Below are 18,819 nucleotides of genomic sequence, written 5' to 3'. Positions count from 1 at the left end.
TTCTTCTGGCCAGTTCTAGTTCCTATATTTTTCCTTTTTGCTACCTTCATTACCATCTTTTCTCCTTTAATTTCCTTCTACAAAACTCTTAAGCAGGCTGGGCATGGTGGCTCATGCCTGTAATCCCAGCATGTTGGGAGGCCAAGGTGGGTGTATCACCTGAAGTCAGGAATTCAAGACCAGCCTGGCCAACATGGTGGAAACCCATCTCTACTAAAAATACAAAATTAGCCGGGCGCAGTGGCTCACGCCTGTAATCCCAGCACTTTGGGAGGCCGAGGCAGGTGGATCACGAGGTCAAGAGATCGAGACCATCCTGGTCAACATGGTAAAACCCCATCTCTACTAAAAATATAAAAAATTAGCTGGGCACAGTGGCACATGCCTGTAATCCCAGCTACTCAGGAGGCTGAGGCAGGAGAAATGCCTGAACCCGGGAGGTGGAGGTTGCGGTGAGCCGAGATTGTGCCATTGCACTCCAGCCTGGGTAACAAAAGTGAAACTCTGTCACAAAAAAAAAAAAAAAAAAAATTAGCCAGATGTAGTGGTACATGCCTGTAATCCCAGCTACCGGAGAGGCTGATGAAAACCACTTGAATCCAGGAGGGGAACGTTGCAGTGAGCTGAGACTATGCCACCACATTGACTAATTTTTGTATTTTTTCAGTAGAGACGAGGTTTCGCCATGTTGGCCAGGCTGGTCTTGAACTCCTGACCTCAGGTGATCCACCCACCTCGGCCTCCCAAAGTGCTGGGATTACAGGCATGAGCCACTGCGCCTGGCCTCTAAACCTTTCATTCAAGAACTGTTTCTGTTTGCTAAGTATCGTTTTCTTTCGATTTTGTTTTGTTTTATTTTGAGATAGAGTTTCACTCATCACCCAGGCTGGGGTGCAATGGTGTGATCTCGGCTCACTGCAGCCGCTACCACAGGAGGTATTCAAGTGATTCTCCTGCCTCAGCCTCCAGAATAGCTGGGATTACGGGCGTCTACCACTACACCCAGCTAATTTTTGCATTTTCAGTAGAGATAGGGTTTCATCATGATGGGCAGGCTAGTCTTTAACTCCTGACCTCAGGTTATCCACCTGCCTCGGCTTCCCAAAGTGCTGGGATTACAGGTGTGAGCCACTATGCCTGGCTCCCTCTTTTGATTTTTCTTTAATCTCTATTACCACCCAGTTTTCACTGTTGTAAATCACAATCAGTGAACTCTTCTTTCTTTCTTGTTCATTCACTCATACTACATTTAAAGGAGATGAGGTGATCATGGATCTCTAAAAAGGGTTACTATAAAACTTGGCAGAACTATCAATAATTGTACTTTGCTAGCAAAGAAACCAGTAATATGCTAACACCAAAAAAGGAAGAACCAACATCTGCTGCTAGAAACCAAAGATCGCCAGGCGCAGTGGCTCGGCACCTATAATCCCGGCACTTTGGGAGGCCAAGGTGGGCAGATCACAAGGTCAGGAATGCAAGAACAGCCTGGCCAATATGGTGAAACCCCATCTCTACTAAAAATACAAAAATTAGCTTGGTGTGGTGGCATGCACCTGTAGTCCCAGCTACTTGGGAGGCTGAGGCAGAAGAATCGACTGAATCCGGGAGGAGGAAGTTGCAGTAAGCTGAGATCACGCCACTGCACTCAAGCCTGGGCAATAGAGTGAGAGTCCATCACAAAAACAAAAACAAACAAATAAAAAAAACACCACCAAAGACCCCACCTATAACCCATCCAGCCAACTTGCAGAGCCTGGCTCACAGCAACCTACTACCCAGTCCCTAAACAACTTATATGTAAGTCCTACTTACAGTGAGCTACTCATGTGTGAGTTAGCAGCCTATAACATTGAGACCAGTACTCCCCAGTCATATTTGGCCAGCTGAACAGTACCTGGCATACAACATGTGCTTAATGAAGGAAGGAAATAAGGAAAGGAACAAAAATAGGTGTCCCAATACGCAAAGTAGCAGGTGTTTTTGGCTATGCAAACACAGCCAAGAGACTTAACCCTGTTCGTGGTAGTATTTATTACATGTAGTAAAGTTTTTAAACTTAACCCTGGCCAGGTGCAGTGGATCATGCCTGTAATCCCAGCACTTTGGGGAGGCTTTGAGACCAGACTGGGCAAGATAGCAAGACCCTATCTCTTAAAAAAACAAAACCCAAAAAACCCAATTCTCTTTTCCTACTCTGATCTTGTTTTAGCAAGTCAGAATGGCTGAATAAAGATAAAGAAGGACTATATACTTAGGAATAGTGGCCAAGACAGCAGCATTACAGAGGTGCTAAGATACCGTGAGGAATATGTGGACAGCTGGTCAACTGAAGGAAATTCACAGAATTACTTGATTGGTTCACGCAGAGATTTTTCTTTTTTGAGACGGAGTCTCCCTCTGTCCCCTAGGTTGGAGTGCAATGGCACTATTTTGGCTCACTGCAACCTCCACCTCCTGGGTTCAAGCAATTCTCCGGCCTTAGCCTCCCAAGTAGCTGGGATTACAGGCACCTGCCATCATGCCCGGCTAATATTTTTTTTTTTGGATTTTTGTAGAGACGGGGTTTTACCATGTTGGTCAGGCTGGTCTTGAACTCTAGAACTCAGGTGATCCACCTGCCTCAGCCTCTCTAAGTGTTGGGATTACAGATGTGAGCCACCATACCTGGACCAAAGATTTTTAATGTATCTTTTTTTTGGGTTATATTAATTCTGAATAAACCAAGAGTTGGCGTGGTTCAAAACAATTATGGAGTAATCAATCCACTATGGGCTGAGCACTGAACTAGGCACCAGCTTGAACTGATTCTACTTGGGAATACATAATTTCAGACTTCCTTGGACCTCACTGCCACTGAATGGAAAAAAAATGGTGGACATAGTTTCTCCTTCATTTCTTGTTACTGGGTAGGTCACAAGTATTACTACTGCTTATTGCACTTTTAACTGACTACATCTTTCAAATATACCTGTCCTGACAGAATATAGGGAGAAAATCGCCTTGCATTTTAAAAGAACTAGGGAACATAGTCATGATTAAAAGGGTGTGCTCAAACTAGGTCTCTTTCTTGAGAATATCTCCCCCCTTAATTAGACAGACTGTGGAAAAAGTAAAAAAATGCACAGTGGCTAAAGCTGAACAATTCAAAGGGCATCCACGGAGAACACATATATAAGGGATCTACACAGCAAGATAATGCAAGCTTATGAGTCAGCTCAGAAACGCAATCCATTACTATACCTCGCTTTGAGGCGTTGAATTATCCATCAGCATCACATGGATTAGTCTGGGATCTACCGACTTGATCTCACCACTCTACAGTAGGAGGTAAAAAAGATGTTTAATGACTTGTCCATAAAAAAAAAAACCATGCAATTTCCTAATTAATGGTCTCTTTATTGTTTTGACTCACCTACTAGAATGAAAGCTCCATGACAGCAGAGATCTCTACTGCCTCATTTACTGCTACAACAGGTATAGAATATGGTAAGCATTCAAATATTTGTTACGTAAATGAAGAAAGAGTTGAATTAATGTCAAAGTATGTCTTTTAGGAATGTTAATTTCAAATCCCTTATCTCTAAAACCTTCCTATTCTATATATTATGAAACAAAAAACCTTCAGAACGAACAGTCATGAAAAGAATCACTCTAGGGCTGGCCACAGTGGCTGACACCTGTAATCCCAGCACTTTGGGAGACTGAGGGGTGGATCACCTGAGGTCAGGAGTTCGAGACCAGCCTGGCTTAACATGGTGAAATCCAGTTTCTACTAAGAATACAAAAAATTAGCCACGTGTGGTGGTACATGTCTGTAATCTAAGCTACTCGGGAGGCTGAGGCAAGAGAATCACTTGAACCTGGGAGGCAAAGGATGCAGTGAGCTGAGATTGTGCCATCACACTCCAGCTTGGGTAATAAGAGCAAAAGTCCATCTCAAAAAAAAAAAAAAAAAATCACTCTAGGCCAAGCATAATAGCTCATGCCTGTAACCCCAGCACTTTGGGAGGCTGAGGTGGGTGGATCATGAGGTGAAGAGATCGAGACTATCTGGTCAACAAGGTGAAACCCTGTCGCTACTAAAAATACAAAAAATTAGCTGGGTGTGGTGGCACATGCCTGTAGTCCCAACTACTCAGGAGGCTGAGGCAGAAGAATTGCTTGAACCTGGAGATGGAGGTTGCAGTGAGCTGAGATCATGGTATTGCACTCCAGCCTGGGCAACAAGAGTGAAACTCTGTCTCAAAAAAAGAATAAAAACTTGATGGGGGGCAATTTTATAGAAAACGTCAAATTTGCCAGGCGCAGTGGCTCACGCCTGTAATCCCAGCACGTTGGGAGGCCAAGGCGGATGGATCAGGAGGTCAAGAGATCAAGACCATCCTGGTCAACAAGGTGAAACCCTGTCTCTACTAAAAATACAAAAATTAGCTAGGCATGGTGGTGCACACCTGTAGTCCCAGCTACTCGGGAGGCTGAGGCAGGAGAATTGCTTGAACCCAGGAGGCAGAGGTTGCGGTGATCCGAGATTGCGGCATTGCACTCCAGCCTGGGTAACAAGAGCGAAACTCCGTCTCAAAAAAAAAAAAAGAAAACGTCAAATTTATTGTGCCTATTCGTTCATCTAACAATTATACATATAAATTTATTCCAATAAATAATGTAAAAAGATGTTCATGGATGTTCACCATGACATTATATGTATTAGTGAAAATATTGGCAATTATTTAAATGTCTATCAATTTTAGATTAGTCATGATATATATATGTAGTACAAAAGAATGCAGATCTTTACATACAAAAATGCTCATTATATACAATTAAGTAAAAAAGATAAATTATATATGTATTAAATGATCTTGTTACTAAAGTGTAACTTATATAATTATTTACCATATAAATTTTATTTCATATAAATTATATACCATATAAATCATTTATGTCATATAAATATAATATATAAATCTTCTGGCCAGGTGCAGTGGTTCATGTCTGTAATCCAGCGCTTTGGGAGGCTGAAGTGGGCGGATCACTTGGGCTCAGGAGTTTCAGGCCAGCTAGGCAACATAGCAAGACCCCTTCTCTACAAAAAATAAAAAAATTAGCTGGGTATGGTGGCACATGCCTATAGTCCCAGCTACTCCAGAGGCTGAGGTGGAAGAATTGCTTGAGCCCAAGAGGTGGAGGTTGCAGTGAGCTGTGATCATACTACTGCACTCCAGCCTGGGTGGCAGAGTGAGACCCTGTCTCAAAAAACCACACACACACACAATTATGAAGTAATACACCATATGCCGAGCACTAAACTAGGCACCTGCTTGAATTGATTCTACTTGGGAATACAGAATTTCAGACTCCCTTGGAGCTCAGAAGTAGTTTCTTCATTTCTTATTACTGGGTAGCTCATATATATATTTTTTTCACATATTTTTATATATACATACACATATAGAAAATATATAGAAGAATATGCCAAACTCTTAATGGTGGCATTAAGGGGAGTGACATTAGCATAGGGGAAGGAGTAGCCTTTAATATCTACTTTATATATATGTGTATTGTTTGAAATTTGTCAATGAGAATTTATTACTTTAATAATTTATAAAGATATACATAAAAAGCACTTATGCTTACATTATATGTTATTGCTAATGGCAAGTCTGAAATTAAAGTTGTCATAAACACATTATTTGTTTCTCTCAAAACACTTATCTACTATTTTTAGTCAACAAAAAACAATTATCCTAAACAATTATCCAGGTATCTCTAGATGCTATGGTCTTTCTGTTTATTAAAAATAATTCTTTTTTTCAGCATCTAGGGCACAGTGGCAGAAATAATACAGAGGCACATGCTAACTGCCTAGTCTTTTAACTACTAACTTTTATGAATATGATGAAATAATACTACTATTATACATTGTGGATTGTTTGACAGATTTCAGAGCACTTTCAAATACTTTATCTCAGGACCCAAAACAGTGTTTTAAGGTCAGTGGGGGTTTACCTATTTACCTCTCATTTATAAATGAAAACAGTGAAGTTAAGAAAGTTCATAGTCTTTCTAGGGGTTATACAACTATTATTAATTGATCCAGAAATGAAACCCAAGTCATTTTATACAAAATGAAGTGCTCACCTATCTAAACCATCCTCAGACAGAATAACAGAGTCTCACCTCAGTTAAAGACACCTCCATAAGACGAGTGATGGAGTCTTGATGGCTCACAACACCATAGAGCCATCCTTCTTCCCCCTCTGGCTGGTATACTTTGACCCTGTGACCTTGAACACTGTAGGGACCTAAAAAGGAGATCAGTCAGTATTGAATATTTTTGGCTAAGCTATATTTCATAATTGTTTCTAAAAGCCAAAGGAAAATTAGATAATGTAAATATTTGGCACTTTTGGTCCCCTTTTATAGAACTGAACAAATGAGCAATTCCAGATTTACCAAATTCAGCAATTTAAAAACAAAACATGAATGGTTTCTTCCAGTAGTCTTTGTAAATTCTTCATTTATTTGAAAATTCCTTAGAATTTCCCAGCCCTCTAATTCCCCCTTGTTTTAATCTTTAAGTTCTGAAAGTATCACAGGAAGGGAAAGGAAACTTCCAAATAAAAGACTACAGCAGTATGAAATGTAGTTACATACCTGACTTGTACATGAAAAAAGTGGGAGGCCACTAAGCTGAATGTAATATTATGTTACATTATGTTATGTTGTATATGACCGCTTACATTCTGGTATCTGACTTTCAAAAACAGTGGGTGGAGAGTTCAATTTATGAGGTTTCGAGCCTTCTGCACTAATAGTCTGAACAAATATAGCACCTGTCTTCCTAGGAACACAGAGTTTCAAATATATTACTTTATCAGCAGGTAATGTTACCTGGCAATTTAAACTGTCCTCCAAGGACAGTTTCTCTCTCCCACATATCCTTGTACATTTGAGACTAAATACCTAATTCATTACCAATTTTAGATTATTCTCTCTCAGAGCTATAATTAAGCTTCTGTAACTTTTCTATACATTTTATATATATACATATATATATGTAACTCCCTACCTCTCCTGTCCACTCAATTTTCTTTTCTGCTACCAATTTTCCTCATACTCTTTCTTCCACCATCTTTCCTTGATTATTTAACATCATTTTATCCTGACACCTTCCTTCCCCAATAGGTCAGTTTTTCTATACTTACCTGTTTAGATTTATTTTGACAAAAGAGAAACAAGGAAACTATTTCCCTGAAAATAACGATTATTATGAAATCAAGAAAGGAAGGGTAGTGAAATGTGCAATATAAACGAAGCCAACACATTTTGTGTAGATTCTTGGGCAAAACTTGCATCTAAACTTGAAAGTTAATAATTCTTTTTATTCTTAAAAATAACATGCTTTTAATGTCAATGAGTCTGTGGACACATTATTTTATACTCTGAACTCTAAGTTGTGATTTGTTGGTCTTAAGTCTTTAGAGCTTGAGAAACTTGCAGACTGTAAGTTCAACAAAAGCAAAGATTTTCTAATTCATTACTATATCCCCAATGCCTTAACACTGTCTAGTACACGGTAATACTTAAGAAATAAAAAAAACTAAAACTCAACCCACAATAAAACTGTACATCATGAAATGCAGAATGAAGAGGAAACACGGGTCTGAATGAGATCCTGTTTTTGCTCTAAGAGCATCTTTAAGGGGATGGATTGACCTTAGACAGAATAACACAGTCTCATCTGAGTTACAGATACCTCCATAAGAAAAGTGATGGAAAGAGAATGAGATTTCTATTCTACAGATCCAGCTAACTGGAGATTTTCTTTCTTTATTTTTATTATTATTATTTTTTAAATCCTTCATGTGGCATCTGACTATACCCACAAAAAGAAAATAAGTACCAATGTTTAAGGTTGCATGGTAACCCACTCAACAGAGATCATTACCTGAATCAGAGTTCAGGGACAGAAGACTATCTGTTCTTACCTCGGCTGAATATCTCTTGTAGCTTTTGGTCACTGATCAAAGCATTAACTGTTTCTCTCAGTGCAGTATGTTCCAAAAGAATCTGGTTTTGGCTATCTGTTCCCATCTGGTAAAGATAAAAGAAAACAACTGAATGTTAAAATGAATAGCAAACATCTAATCAGCTGAGAAAAATCATACCCTAAAGAACTGTACATCAACATTTGCCAAACAATATCTATAGAACTTTAGTTTCAGGCTAGGTGAGGTGGTCATGCCTGTAATCTCAGTACTTTGGGAGGCCAAGGCAGGAGGATTGCTTGAGCCCAGGAGTTTGAGGCTGCAGTGAGCTATGGCTGCACCACTGCATTCCCGCCTGGGTGACAGAGTGAGACCCTGTCTCTTGAACAACAAAAAAACAGAAGAAGTCTAGTCTTATGAGATTTCTGCAAAAATTAAGGATGCTAGGATCAATTAGGATTAGGAAATATTATATATCTTTCTACATATAATAGCATATTAAAGGCTCTGAGAAGTCATACAGGAGAGAAACTTATTTAGGCCAGTGTTTCTCATACTTATTTGACCACAAAACATTTTGTTCCTTGTAAATCTTTTTGCTTATTTCAGTATTTATCCAACATTTACTAAGTGCTATCTCATAAAGCACTAGGATTATAAATATGAATAAAGCAAGATTACCGAGAGGAAACGAGGCCTAATGAGTGGGGGAGGACATATCAAAAAAGAAATCATCATTAATATTTCACAGAACACAGTTTAGGAAGTAACTGCTCTTGTCTGTCTCAATAAGAGAGTGAAACACTTAGGTGTCTCATTTTTTCCTGCAGATAGTAACCCTTACCAGTGAGAAATAAATATATTTTCCTAAATTCTAAAACTATAACTCAGATGCTGATTTGTTTCAACTTTTTAACTTGTCCCTTTTCTTGTAACTATAATACTTCATGCTGCTTGGAACCAGTCCAAACTCCTGGATATCAATAATGTATAGGGCCCCTTGGACTCGAGTTATAGAAACAGCCACCTCAGAGAAGCCACCTCTTCTGAAGGGACTAAGAATTGTGGTCTTAAGTCTTGGGTGGTTTTAGGGTGGGGTAGGGCTGTGTAGAAGAAGCCTCAGCCACCAAAAGTACTTTTCAAGGGAACAAAAAAAATCCCTTAAAATGCACAGAGACGTATGGTATGGTAGCTTATGCCTATAATCCCAGCACTTTGGGAAAGCAAGGCAGGCAGTCATTTGAGGCCAGGAGTTTGGGAACAGCCTGGGCAACATGGCGAAACTCTGTCTCTACTAAGACTACAAAAGTTACCCAGGTGTGATGGCATGCGCCCTTTATCCCAGCTAGTTAGGAGACTGAGGCACAAGAATCACTTGAAACCAGGAGGTGGAAGAAAAAGGCCAGGAATGGTGGCTCATGCCTGTAATCCCAGCACTTTGGGAAGCTGAGGTGAGTGGATCACCTGAAATCAGGCATTCGAGACTACCCTGACCAACATGGTGAAACCCTGTCTCTACTAAAAATACAAAAATTATCTGGGTGCAGTGGCACATGCCTGTAATCCTAGCTACTTGGGAGACTGAGGCAGGAGAACTGCTTGAATCCAGGAGGCAGAGGTTTCAGTGAGCCGAGGTCCCGGCACTGCACTCCAGCCTGGGCAACAAGAACAAAACTCTGTCTCAAACAAATAAAATAAAAAAGGCACAGCATATTTATGGGAGGAAGTAATAAAAGAAATGCTAATATGTTCCCAGTAAAAGAAAAGGGGAAATACCTATATTTATATCAACAAAGAAACTAGCAATGAGAGAAATAATAGGCTCAAGACTAGAGCAAGTGTTAAATACCTGAAACAGATGCAACCCACTGGCATCTGACAGGAACCGAAGCTCTCGATCCAGAAGATATTCCACTGGAACCACAGATCCCAAACCCAGTTTATCTACTAGGGGAGTAAAAGTCTGTGAAGTACAATAAAAAGAAATTGATTAGAACTTGGGAATTAAAAAAAAAAGAACTTGGGAATAAAAAAATAGCAATTCAAACAAATATCTAACTTCAGAGAAAGAATTATTATATCTTTCATCCCAGTAAATATAGATAAGCTAAAGCATAAGTCCTTGGAAACATTCCCAACCTAGCATCTGCCCCTCAAATAGTCATGGGAAGCTAACTAATGCAGAAAGTCAGCTCAATATTCTTCTTGGCTAAAAAGGACAGAGGAATCAGAAATTCTCCTAATTCTGCCTAGGGATCTGGCTAATCTTGCCAGACTTCAAGGAAGCTAAATTATAAAAATTCCCAGAATAAACAGTTATACTGTTGTCATGTCTAGAACTCTTGAAATCTTTGTGAAATTTATAAAATAATGCATGGTTAATTCATATTACCATTTCATAAATAAATAGCCTATAAAAAAAAAATCAAGCAGAGACCCCATATCCACTTACAAAAGAGCTTCTCCTAAAAGTTCAACTGGAAAGAGGCGTTAAAAACAAACTAAAGGGCTGGGCGCAGTGGCTCACCTGAGGTCAGGAGTTCGAGAACAGCCTGGCCAACATGGTGAAACCCTGTCTCTACTAAATATACAAAATTTAGCAGGGCATGGTGGCGCGTGCTTGTAATCCCAGCTACTCGGGAGGCTGAGGCAGGAGAATCGCTTGAACCAAGGAGGCAGAGATTGCAGTGAGCCGAGATCACGCCACTGTACTCTAGCCTGGGCGACAGGGCGAGACTCCATCTCAAAAAAACAAACAAAAAAAACCCAAAAAACAAAGTTTAGTAAGTGATGATATATACCACCAATAGATAAAAAATATTTGTTTTAAATATTAATTTAATTCTGTTAGCCACATGATAATTAGGATTTTTTAGAAGTTACCATTTATGCCTATACTTTGCTAACAGGACAGACAGAAACAAATGGATACTCTCACAATTAAATTTTATAACACACAGCTGGGCACAGTGGTTCATGCCTATAATCCTAGCACTTTAGGAGGCTGAGGCAAGTGGACTGCTTGAGCCCAGGAGTTCAAGACCAGCCTAGGCAACACGGTGAGCAACCATCTCTACAAAAAAATACGAAAATTAGACTGGGGGCAGTGCTGTGGGCCTGTCGTCCCAACTACTCAGAAGGCTGAGGTGTGAGGATATCTTTTTTTTTTTTTTTTTTTTTGAGACAGAGTCTTGCTCTGTTGCCAGGTGCCAGGCTAGAGTGCAGTGGCGCAATCTCGGCTCACTACAACCTCTGCTTCCTGGGTTCAAGCAATTCTCCTGCCTCAGCCTCCCAAGTAGCTGGGACTACAGGCACGTGCCACCATGCCCAGCTAATTTTTGTATTTTTTAGTAGAGAAGGGGTTTCACCATGTTGGCCAGGATGGTCTTGATCTCTTGACCTCGTGATTCACCCACCTGGGCCTCCCAAAGTGCTGGGATTACAGGCATGAGCCACTGTGCCCAGCCAAGGATGTCTTGTCTGGGGGTCAGAGGTTGCAGTTAGCTGTGACTGCACCACTGCATTTCAGCCTGGGTGAAAGAGCCAGAACCTGTCTCAAAAATATAAAATAATAAAACAAAATAAATTTTATAATGCTATTTTGTTCTACTCCATAATTGAAAAAAAACTTTAAAGGTTACAAATAACATTTCAAAAGCTTGCTTTAAGATTAAAGTGAAAAAATTATTTTCGTTGTTGTTTTTGTGACAGGGGTCTCACTATGTTACCCAGGCTGGATGCAGTGGCACAATCATGGCTCACCGTAGACTTGATCTCCTGGGCTCAAGACATCCTTCCACCTCAGCCCCACAAGTAGCTAGGACCACAGACGTGTGCCACCAGACCTGACTAATTTTTGTATTTTTTGTAGAGATGGGGTTTTGCCATGTTGCCCAGGCTGATCTCAAACTCCTGAGCTTAAGTGATCTTCCCACCTCAGCCTCCCAAAGTGCTAGGATTACAAGGCGTGAGCCACCATGTTCAGCCAAAAAAAATTCTGTCATATCAAATGTCATCTAATATAAAACATTTTGCAGGACAAAGGAGAAAAGACTGCTGCTAATTTCTGCATTAGTAACTTCAGAAAAAACAAATTAGTTAAGGACAAACTATGTAGCTCTTACACACACTCTTTCCCTAACACATAGTTATATTATAGGAGTAAAGCTCAGATATGTTCCCACCCAGTGAAAGCCACTCACCAGGGCCGGCCATTGTCCAATGGAGACTCGAGTGCCCTGGAGAAGGACTGGGTCCTCACGGGGTGCCCATACAAGAGATCCTTCCAGCAAAAGCACAATAACTTCTTCAGCATGAACTTTTACCCAGGAGTGTTGCTTCCAGTTACAGCCATCAAATTCTACAAAGATCTGCAAAAAGAGATAAAAAGCAGTTTGGAAGTCACACTTGGAAAAATCTCACATCATACTTATACATGCACATAAACCCCATTGTTCTGAACAACTGACTAGGAATAATTCTAAATTGTGTTTAAGTTCTTCTAAGGGATATCAATAAAAACTGATCTTCAGAGCCAGGAAGCTGGTCTCAGCCCCATTCTGAAAAGGAGGGACAGAGTTAAGGAGGCATGAACTATCCACAGTCATTCAGTAATTTTTAGTCATGTCTCTACTGAAATTGGCAACTCTTAGTTTCTAATTCATATCTACACATACTAGCTGAGGGCTTACCATATATAAGGTACCATGCTAGGTTCAGGAATACAGAGAGGAATCTGGTACACTTCTTGGTCTCAAAGAGCTCATAATCTAATAGGAAGAAATTTTTTGTACTTCTATTGAAATGACAATGAACTTTTATTTTTTGAATAGGTGATGTATGTATACAGCAAAAATTCAAAAAGATAAATGCTAAAAATCATTGCTCTCCCACTCCTGTGTGTGGATTCTACTGACTGACTGAGACAGGATCTCACTCTGTCAACAAGCCTGAGTGAAATGGTTTGATAGCTCACTGCAACCTCCGTATGCCAGGCTCAAATGATCCTCCTGCCTCAGCCTTCCAAGTAGCTGGGACTACTGGCATGTGCCACCACGTCCCGGTAATTTTTGTAGAGACACAGTTACACCATGTTGCCCAGGCTGATGTTGAACTCCTGAACAAGGGATCTGCCCACCTTGGTGTCACAAAGTGCTGGGATTACAGGCATGATCCACCATGCCCATCCTTTTATAAATTTAAAATTACATTAAAATTAATTATTTTGGTAGAGATAGGGTCTTGCTATGTTAATCAGGCCAGTCTTGAATTCCTAGGCTCACGTGATCCTTCCATCTGGGCCTCCCAAAGTGTTGGGATAATAGGTGTGAGCCACTACACCCAGCTCTGCATGTGGATTCTTAAGTTCAACTGTCAGAAGTAAGCTCACATCTGCTGGTCAAGACTAGCTGTAGTCACAACAATGCTGTTTCTTCTCTTAACAGATATTTCACTTCTCAGGATATACTTAAGTAGATACTGTATTTATATCATTCTGAAAGCAGATCACATCAAAATGAAGCTACGTTTTTCTAATAAATATTATGCTTAGACTTGTTTTTTTTTTTTTTTTAAACAGGATCTCACTTTGTTGAGAGTGCTGTGGCACAATCATGGCTCACTACCGCATCGACTTCCTGGGCTCAAGCAATTATCCTGCTTCAGCCTCCTGGGTAGCTGAGACTATATAGGCACACACCACCTCGTCCTCCTAATTTTTGATTATTTGTATAGACAGGGTCTCACTATGTTACTCGAGCTGGTCTCGAACTCCTAGACTCAAGCATCTTCCCGCCCTGGCATCACAAAGTGCTGGGCTTACAAGTGTGAGCTACCCTTCCTGGCCCCAGCTTTGACTTTCTATATAAATTCTTTTTTTTTTTTTTGAGACGGAGTTTCGCTGTTGTTACCCAGACTGGAGTGCAATGGTAGATCTCGGCTCACCACAACCTCCGCCTCCTGGGTTCAAACAAATCTCCTGCCTCAGCCTCCCGAGAAGCTGGGACTACAGGCGCGCCCCACCATGCCCAGCTAATTTTTGTATTTTTAGTAGAGACAGGGTTTCACCTTGTTGACCAGGATGGTCTCGATCTCTTGACCTCGTGATCCACCTGCCTTGGCCTCCCAAAGTGCTGGGATTATAGGCGAGAGCCATTGCGCCCGGCCCGACCTTCTGTATAAATTCTGACTTCTGAACATGAGTCAACACAGCACCAAAAGCTACCTATGCGGCCAGGTGTGGGGGCTCACTCACACTTTGGGAGAGCGAGGTGGGTGGATCACGGAGTCAGGAGTTCAAGACCAGTCTGGCCAAGATGGTAAAACCCTGTCTCTACTAAAAATACAAAGATTAGCCAGGAGCGGTGGCAGTTGCCTGTAATCCAAGCTCCTTGGGAGGCTGAGGCAGAGAATTGCTTGAACCCAGGAGACAGAGCTTGCAGTAAGCCGAGATGGCATCACTGCACTCCAGCCTGGGTGACAGAGTGAGACTTCATCTAAAAATAAAAATTAAAAAAGCTACATATGCATATAGATTATCACTATTTATAACAGATATGCCCAGTGCCTAATATATAGCTGGTCACAAAATGGCCAGAGTATTTATTTATGTCCCCTCAATCAACAAAGGATTTCTGTTGACTTTTGGGAAACACACTGGCACGATCTTGGATCACTGCAACCTTCGCCTTCTGGGTTCAAGCGATTCTCCTGCCACAGCCTCTTGAGTGGTTGGGACTATAGGTGTGCACCACCACACCCAGCTAATTTTTGCATTTTTTGTAGAGATGGGATTTTGCCATGTTGGCCAGACTGGTCTCCAATTCCTGGCTTCAACTGATCCACCCGCCCTGGCCTCCCAAAGTGCTGTAATTACAGGCATGAACCACTGTGTTTGGCTTGTGTGACATATGTAATTAATAAAAATCAAATTCAGGCCAGCCACTGTGGATCACCTGAGGTCAGGAGTTCCAGACCAGCCTGGTCAACATAGTGAAACCCCATCTCTACTAAAAATACAAAAATTAGCCAGGTATGGTGGCTTGCGCCTGTAGTCCCAGCTACTCAGGAAGCTGAGGCAGGAGAATTGCTTGAACCTGGGAGACAGAGGTTGCAGTGAGCCGAGATCATGCCACTGCACTCCAATCTGAAGCAAGGCTCTGTCTCCAAAAAAAATCACATTCATTACAATTGTTATGTGTATTTTACCACAGTGAAAAAAATTTTAAGAAAAATATTACTGAATTCACAATAGCTTTTACTGGTATATATGTTCTCATATAACCAACATAAGAATTATAATGATATGAAAATTCAGGAAATTTATACTTGAAAAGTATAGAACCATAGATCAGTAGCCTACCATTTAGTTTAATCTCTTCACAGGCAACAAATACTTGTGAACTGAAGGGCAGTGCTGAAAAGTTATCACAGAAGTTAAATCCGTTATCAAGATCTAGCTTTATTATCTATAATACTCCAAGTAAGCTTCATTTCCAATTAATAAAAAGATGTAGATGAGGCCGGGTGTGGTGGCTCAGGCCTATAATCCCAGCACTTTGAGAGGCTGAGGCGGGTGGATCACAAGGTCCGATGTGCAAGACTAGCCTGGCCAACATGGTGAAACACTGTCTCTACTAAAAATACAAAAATTAGCTGGACGTGGTGGTGGGCACCTGTAGTCCCAGCTACTCGGGAGGCTGGGGCAGGAGAATTGCTTGAATCCAGAAGGCAGAGGTTGCAATGAGCCGAGACTGCGCCACTGCACTCCAGCCTGGGCAACAGAGCAAGACTCTGTCTCAAAACAAACAAACAAGATGAGGATGCAAGGCTCAGAAAGGAGAAGAATGATTTTTACAAAGAAAAAAGCAGGACAGAACACTGAACTGCACCATATTTAATATATAAATAGGCTCATTCATAGATATATACATGTTGAGGGGAATAAGACAGTCCCTGCCTTCAAGTAACTTGCCACTGGAAAGAGAGATGCATTCAAACTTACATTTAAGTGCAGACTCAGGCACCAAGAAAGGCAGCACAATGTACAACGCTTGGAGCTCATGTTCCAGGAGGCCTGAACTATTGTCTCAGTTCTACTGTCTTGCAAAACTTGGGCTGGGGGCAGTGGCTCATGCCTGTAATCCCAGAACTTTGGGAGACCAAGGAAGGAGGATCACCTAAGGTCAGGAGTTCAGGACCAGCCTGACCAACACGGAAAAAACCCCATCTCTACTAAAAATACAAAATTAGCTGAGGGCTACTAGAGTCCTAAGACCAAAGCAAAGAAAAAGAAAAAAAAAAAAAAAAAAAACAAATTAGCTGGGTGTGGTAGCACATGCCTGTAATCCCAGATACTTGAGAGGCTGAGGCAGGAGAATCACTTGAACCCAGGAGGCAAAGGTTGCAGTTAGCCGATATTGCACCATTGCACTCCCTGTTGCGCAACAAGAGCAAAACTCCATCTAAAAAAAAAACTTGGACAACTTGCTTTTCTCTCCTGAAACCTTAGTTTCCTCTTTTGTGATATGATACACCTTCTTACCTCACAGACTGGTTGTGAAAATTAAACAGATTTGAAAGCACTTTGGTCCATTGTAAAGCACTATTGGGGCAGTAATATGTCACAGGATAAATAGAAATGGGGTAAAATAAAGTACGGTGGGTATTCAGAGGCATAAGATCAGTTCAGATGTGCACAGGAACGGATAGAGGGTGAGGACAACAAAAGCCCCAGTTAAGTTCTATGATGGCCAGGAACTATTCAACACACTTTGGGAGGAAGCAGTGGTAAATAAGGCAAAGAAGGCTAAGAGTACATGTGGAAGACCTTGAACACTTAGATAAAAGATTAGGGCTTCATCTAGCTGCCAAAAGGAAGTGCGGGTGTGTGTATGCAACTATCATTAAAAGGTTTTGTGTGTGTGTATGGTGGGGCAGTAGGGAGTGTTCTTACATGACCCAGAGTTGGGGGCAGTAACATGAGGAAGGAAGTGACTTGTGCTTGTGAGAATACAAGAGCCCTATCCCTATCACAAAGCTTGATGACTGGCTGGATGTAAGAGTAAGAGAGAATTAAAAAATGACTTTGATTTTGAACCAGAGAAAAGAAGTGCTGCCATTACAAATATGTACTGATGTCAGGAGGAGACAACGGCTGGAGGACAGACAAGACCTTGCAAACCATGAAAAGCAGCCTGGAACGTTCAATGCACAGGCTGGATCTGATCCTAAGTGACACAGTACTCTATCAGGTATCCTCAGAAAACCAGAGGTTGAGACTCCAAAGTAACTGATTGCTAGGTGCCATGATGTATAATTCTAATCTGCCAGCTCACTGCAACCTCTGCCTCCTGGGTTCAAGCAATTCTCCTGCCTCAGCCTCCTAAGTAGGTAGGACTACAGGTGCGCACCACCACGCCCAGATAATTTTTTTTTATGTTAGTAGAGACAGCATTTCACCATGTTGGCCAGGATGGTCTCAATCTCCTGACCTTGTGATCTGCTGCCTTGGCCTCCCAAAGTGCTTCAGTTACAGGCATGAGCCAACAAGGCTGGCCTAAAAAAGTTCTTTAAAAATCAAATAAAGTCGAGTATGGTGGCTCACGCCTGTAATCCCAGCACTTTGGGAGGCCGAGGCAGGCGGATCACGAGGTCAGGAGTTCAAGAACAGCCTAACCAACATGGAGAAACCCTGTCCCTACTAAAAATACAAAAAATTAGCCAGGAGTGGTGATGCATGCAAGTAATCCCTGTTACTCAGGAGGCGGAGGCAGGAGAATCGCTTGAAACCAGGAGGCCAAGGTTGCCGTGAGCCAGTCATGCCATTGTATTCCAGCCAGGGAAACAAGAGTTTTTTTCAAACTGTCTCAAAAAAAAATCAAATAAATTACCATAAGTCTGACAAAATCAGATGGTAGTAATTTAAGTGATATGGGGCTTCGTGTTTGTCATGTACTCATCAGTTTAGATTCTGGTTGTCCTCAAGGCCATTCTTACTTTAATTAATAACATTATTCATTTATTCACTCAACAAAAACAGAATACCTCTTATGAGTGTTAAAACTGGCACTCTGAATAAAGAGACCTCCAAACAGGCTCTGTGTAAGCAATGTGGCTTGATTCACCTGGGTGCAAGGAGGCTGAGGCCAAAAAGGGCATCAGCGAAGTGGGGTGGGATAGGAGCTGGGTTTTATACTTGGGATGAACAGTGTAAAGTTACGGAAGTTAAAGTTGGCAGTTTTTTGCAAGCTGGGAGAGGGTCGTAGGATGTGGAGTTAGGAGGTTGAGCCAAAGTCAGTTACAAAGTCCAATGGCCTTGTCGATTGAGGCTGGAATAAGAAACAATAATGTCTCAGGTTAGTTAGGTGGCACAGGGGTTGATCGTTCCCTTCCAGCTACTTCAGGTTTTCTAATTCTGGAAGGTCCTCCAGAGGTGTACATGCGTTCAAGGGGGTCACTGTGCGGTTCATGGGGGTTGCCATGTGATCCAAAGCACAGTCAGACCTTACATGAAGCACTTGCCAGGGCCAAGAATATCAAGGTAAATAAGGTAGCAACTTGACAGTAGGGACTCACACCCTAGATAAGCCCAACAGAGAGGTACAGAAATTATTACAATGCAAAGTCATTGGGGCAATAATAAAGATTTGAATAGGCTATGTTAGGTTAGACAAGCCATATGCCTTGGGAAACCAGAACAGTTTCACAGAAGAGGTAGTAGCATACAACCTGGGTCTTAAAAGGACAAGCTGCATCCTTCTGGCAGAAAAGAGAAGGAAAGGCTTTCCAGCAGGTGCAAAGGCAGAGAAAAGTGAAAGATCAAGTGTCC

At 41.4% G+C, this 18,819-nt stretch overlaps 1 protein-coding gene across 2 annotated transcripts in view; it reads right to left on the bottom strand.

The window, feature by feature from the left end:
* The window catches only part of KDM3B (lysine demethylase 3B), a 78,863-nt gene that overhangs the window by 46,245 nt on the left and 13,799 nt on the right, over positions 1-18,819 (bottom strand). For both annotated transcript variants that reach the window (XM_054249828.2, XM_008985573.4), the window contains exons 2-6: positions 12,194-12,361; positions 9,841-9,954; positions 7,992-8,097; positions 6,181-6,305; positions 3,244-3,318 (exon numbers count right to left, since the gene is read on the bottom strand). In XM_054249828.2, the coding sequence (XP_054105803.1) occupies positions 3,244-3,318; positions 6,181-6,305; positions 7,992-8,097; positions 9,841-9,954; positions 12,194-12,361 (588 nt within the window). The remainder of the gene's footprint in view (positions 1-3,243; positions 3,319-6,180; positions 6,306-7,991; positions 8,098-9,840; positions 9,955-12,193; positions 12,362-18,819) is intronic.

Source organism: Callithrix jacchus, chromosome 2 (assembly GCF_049354715.1).
Source record: "Callithrix jacchus isolate 240 chromosome 2, calJac240_pri, whole genome shotgun sequence".
Classification (NCBI taxonomy): domain Eukaryota; kingdom Metazoa; phylum Chordata; class Mammalia; order Primates; family Cebidae; genus Callithrix; species Callithrix jacchus.
The sequence above is the reverse complement of the archived record's forward strand: the minus strand, read 5'-3'. Positions and strand labels throughout refer to the sequence as shown.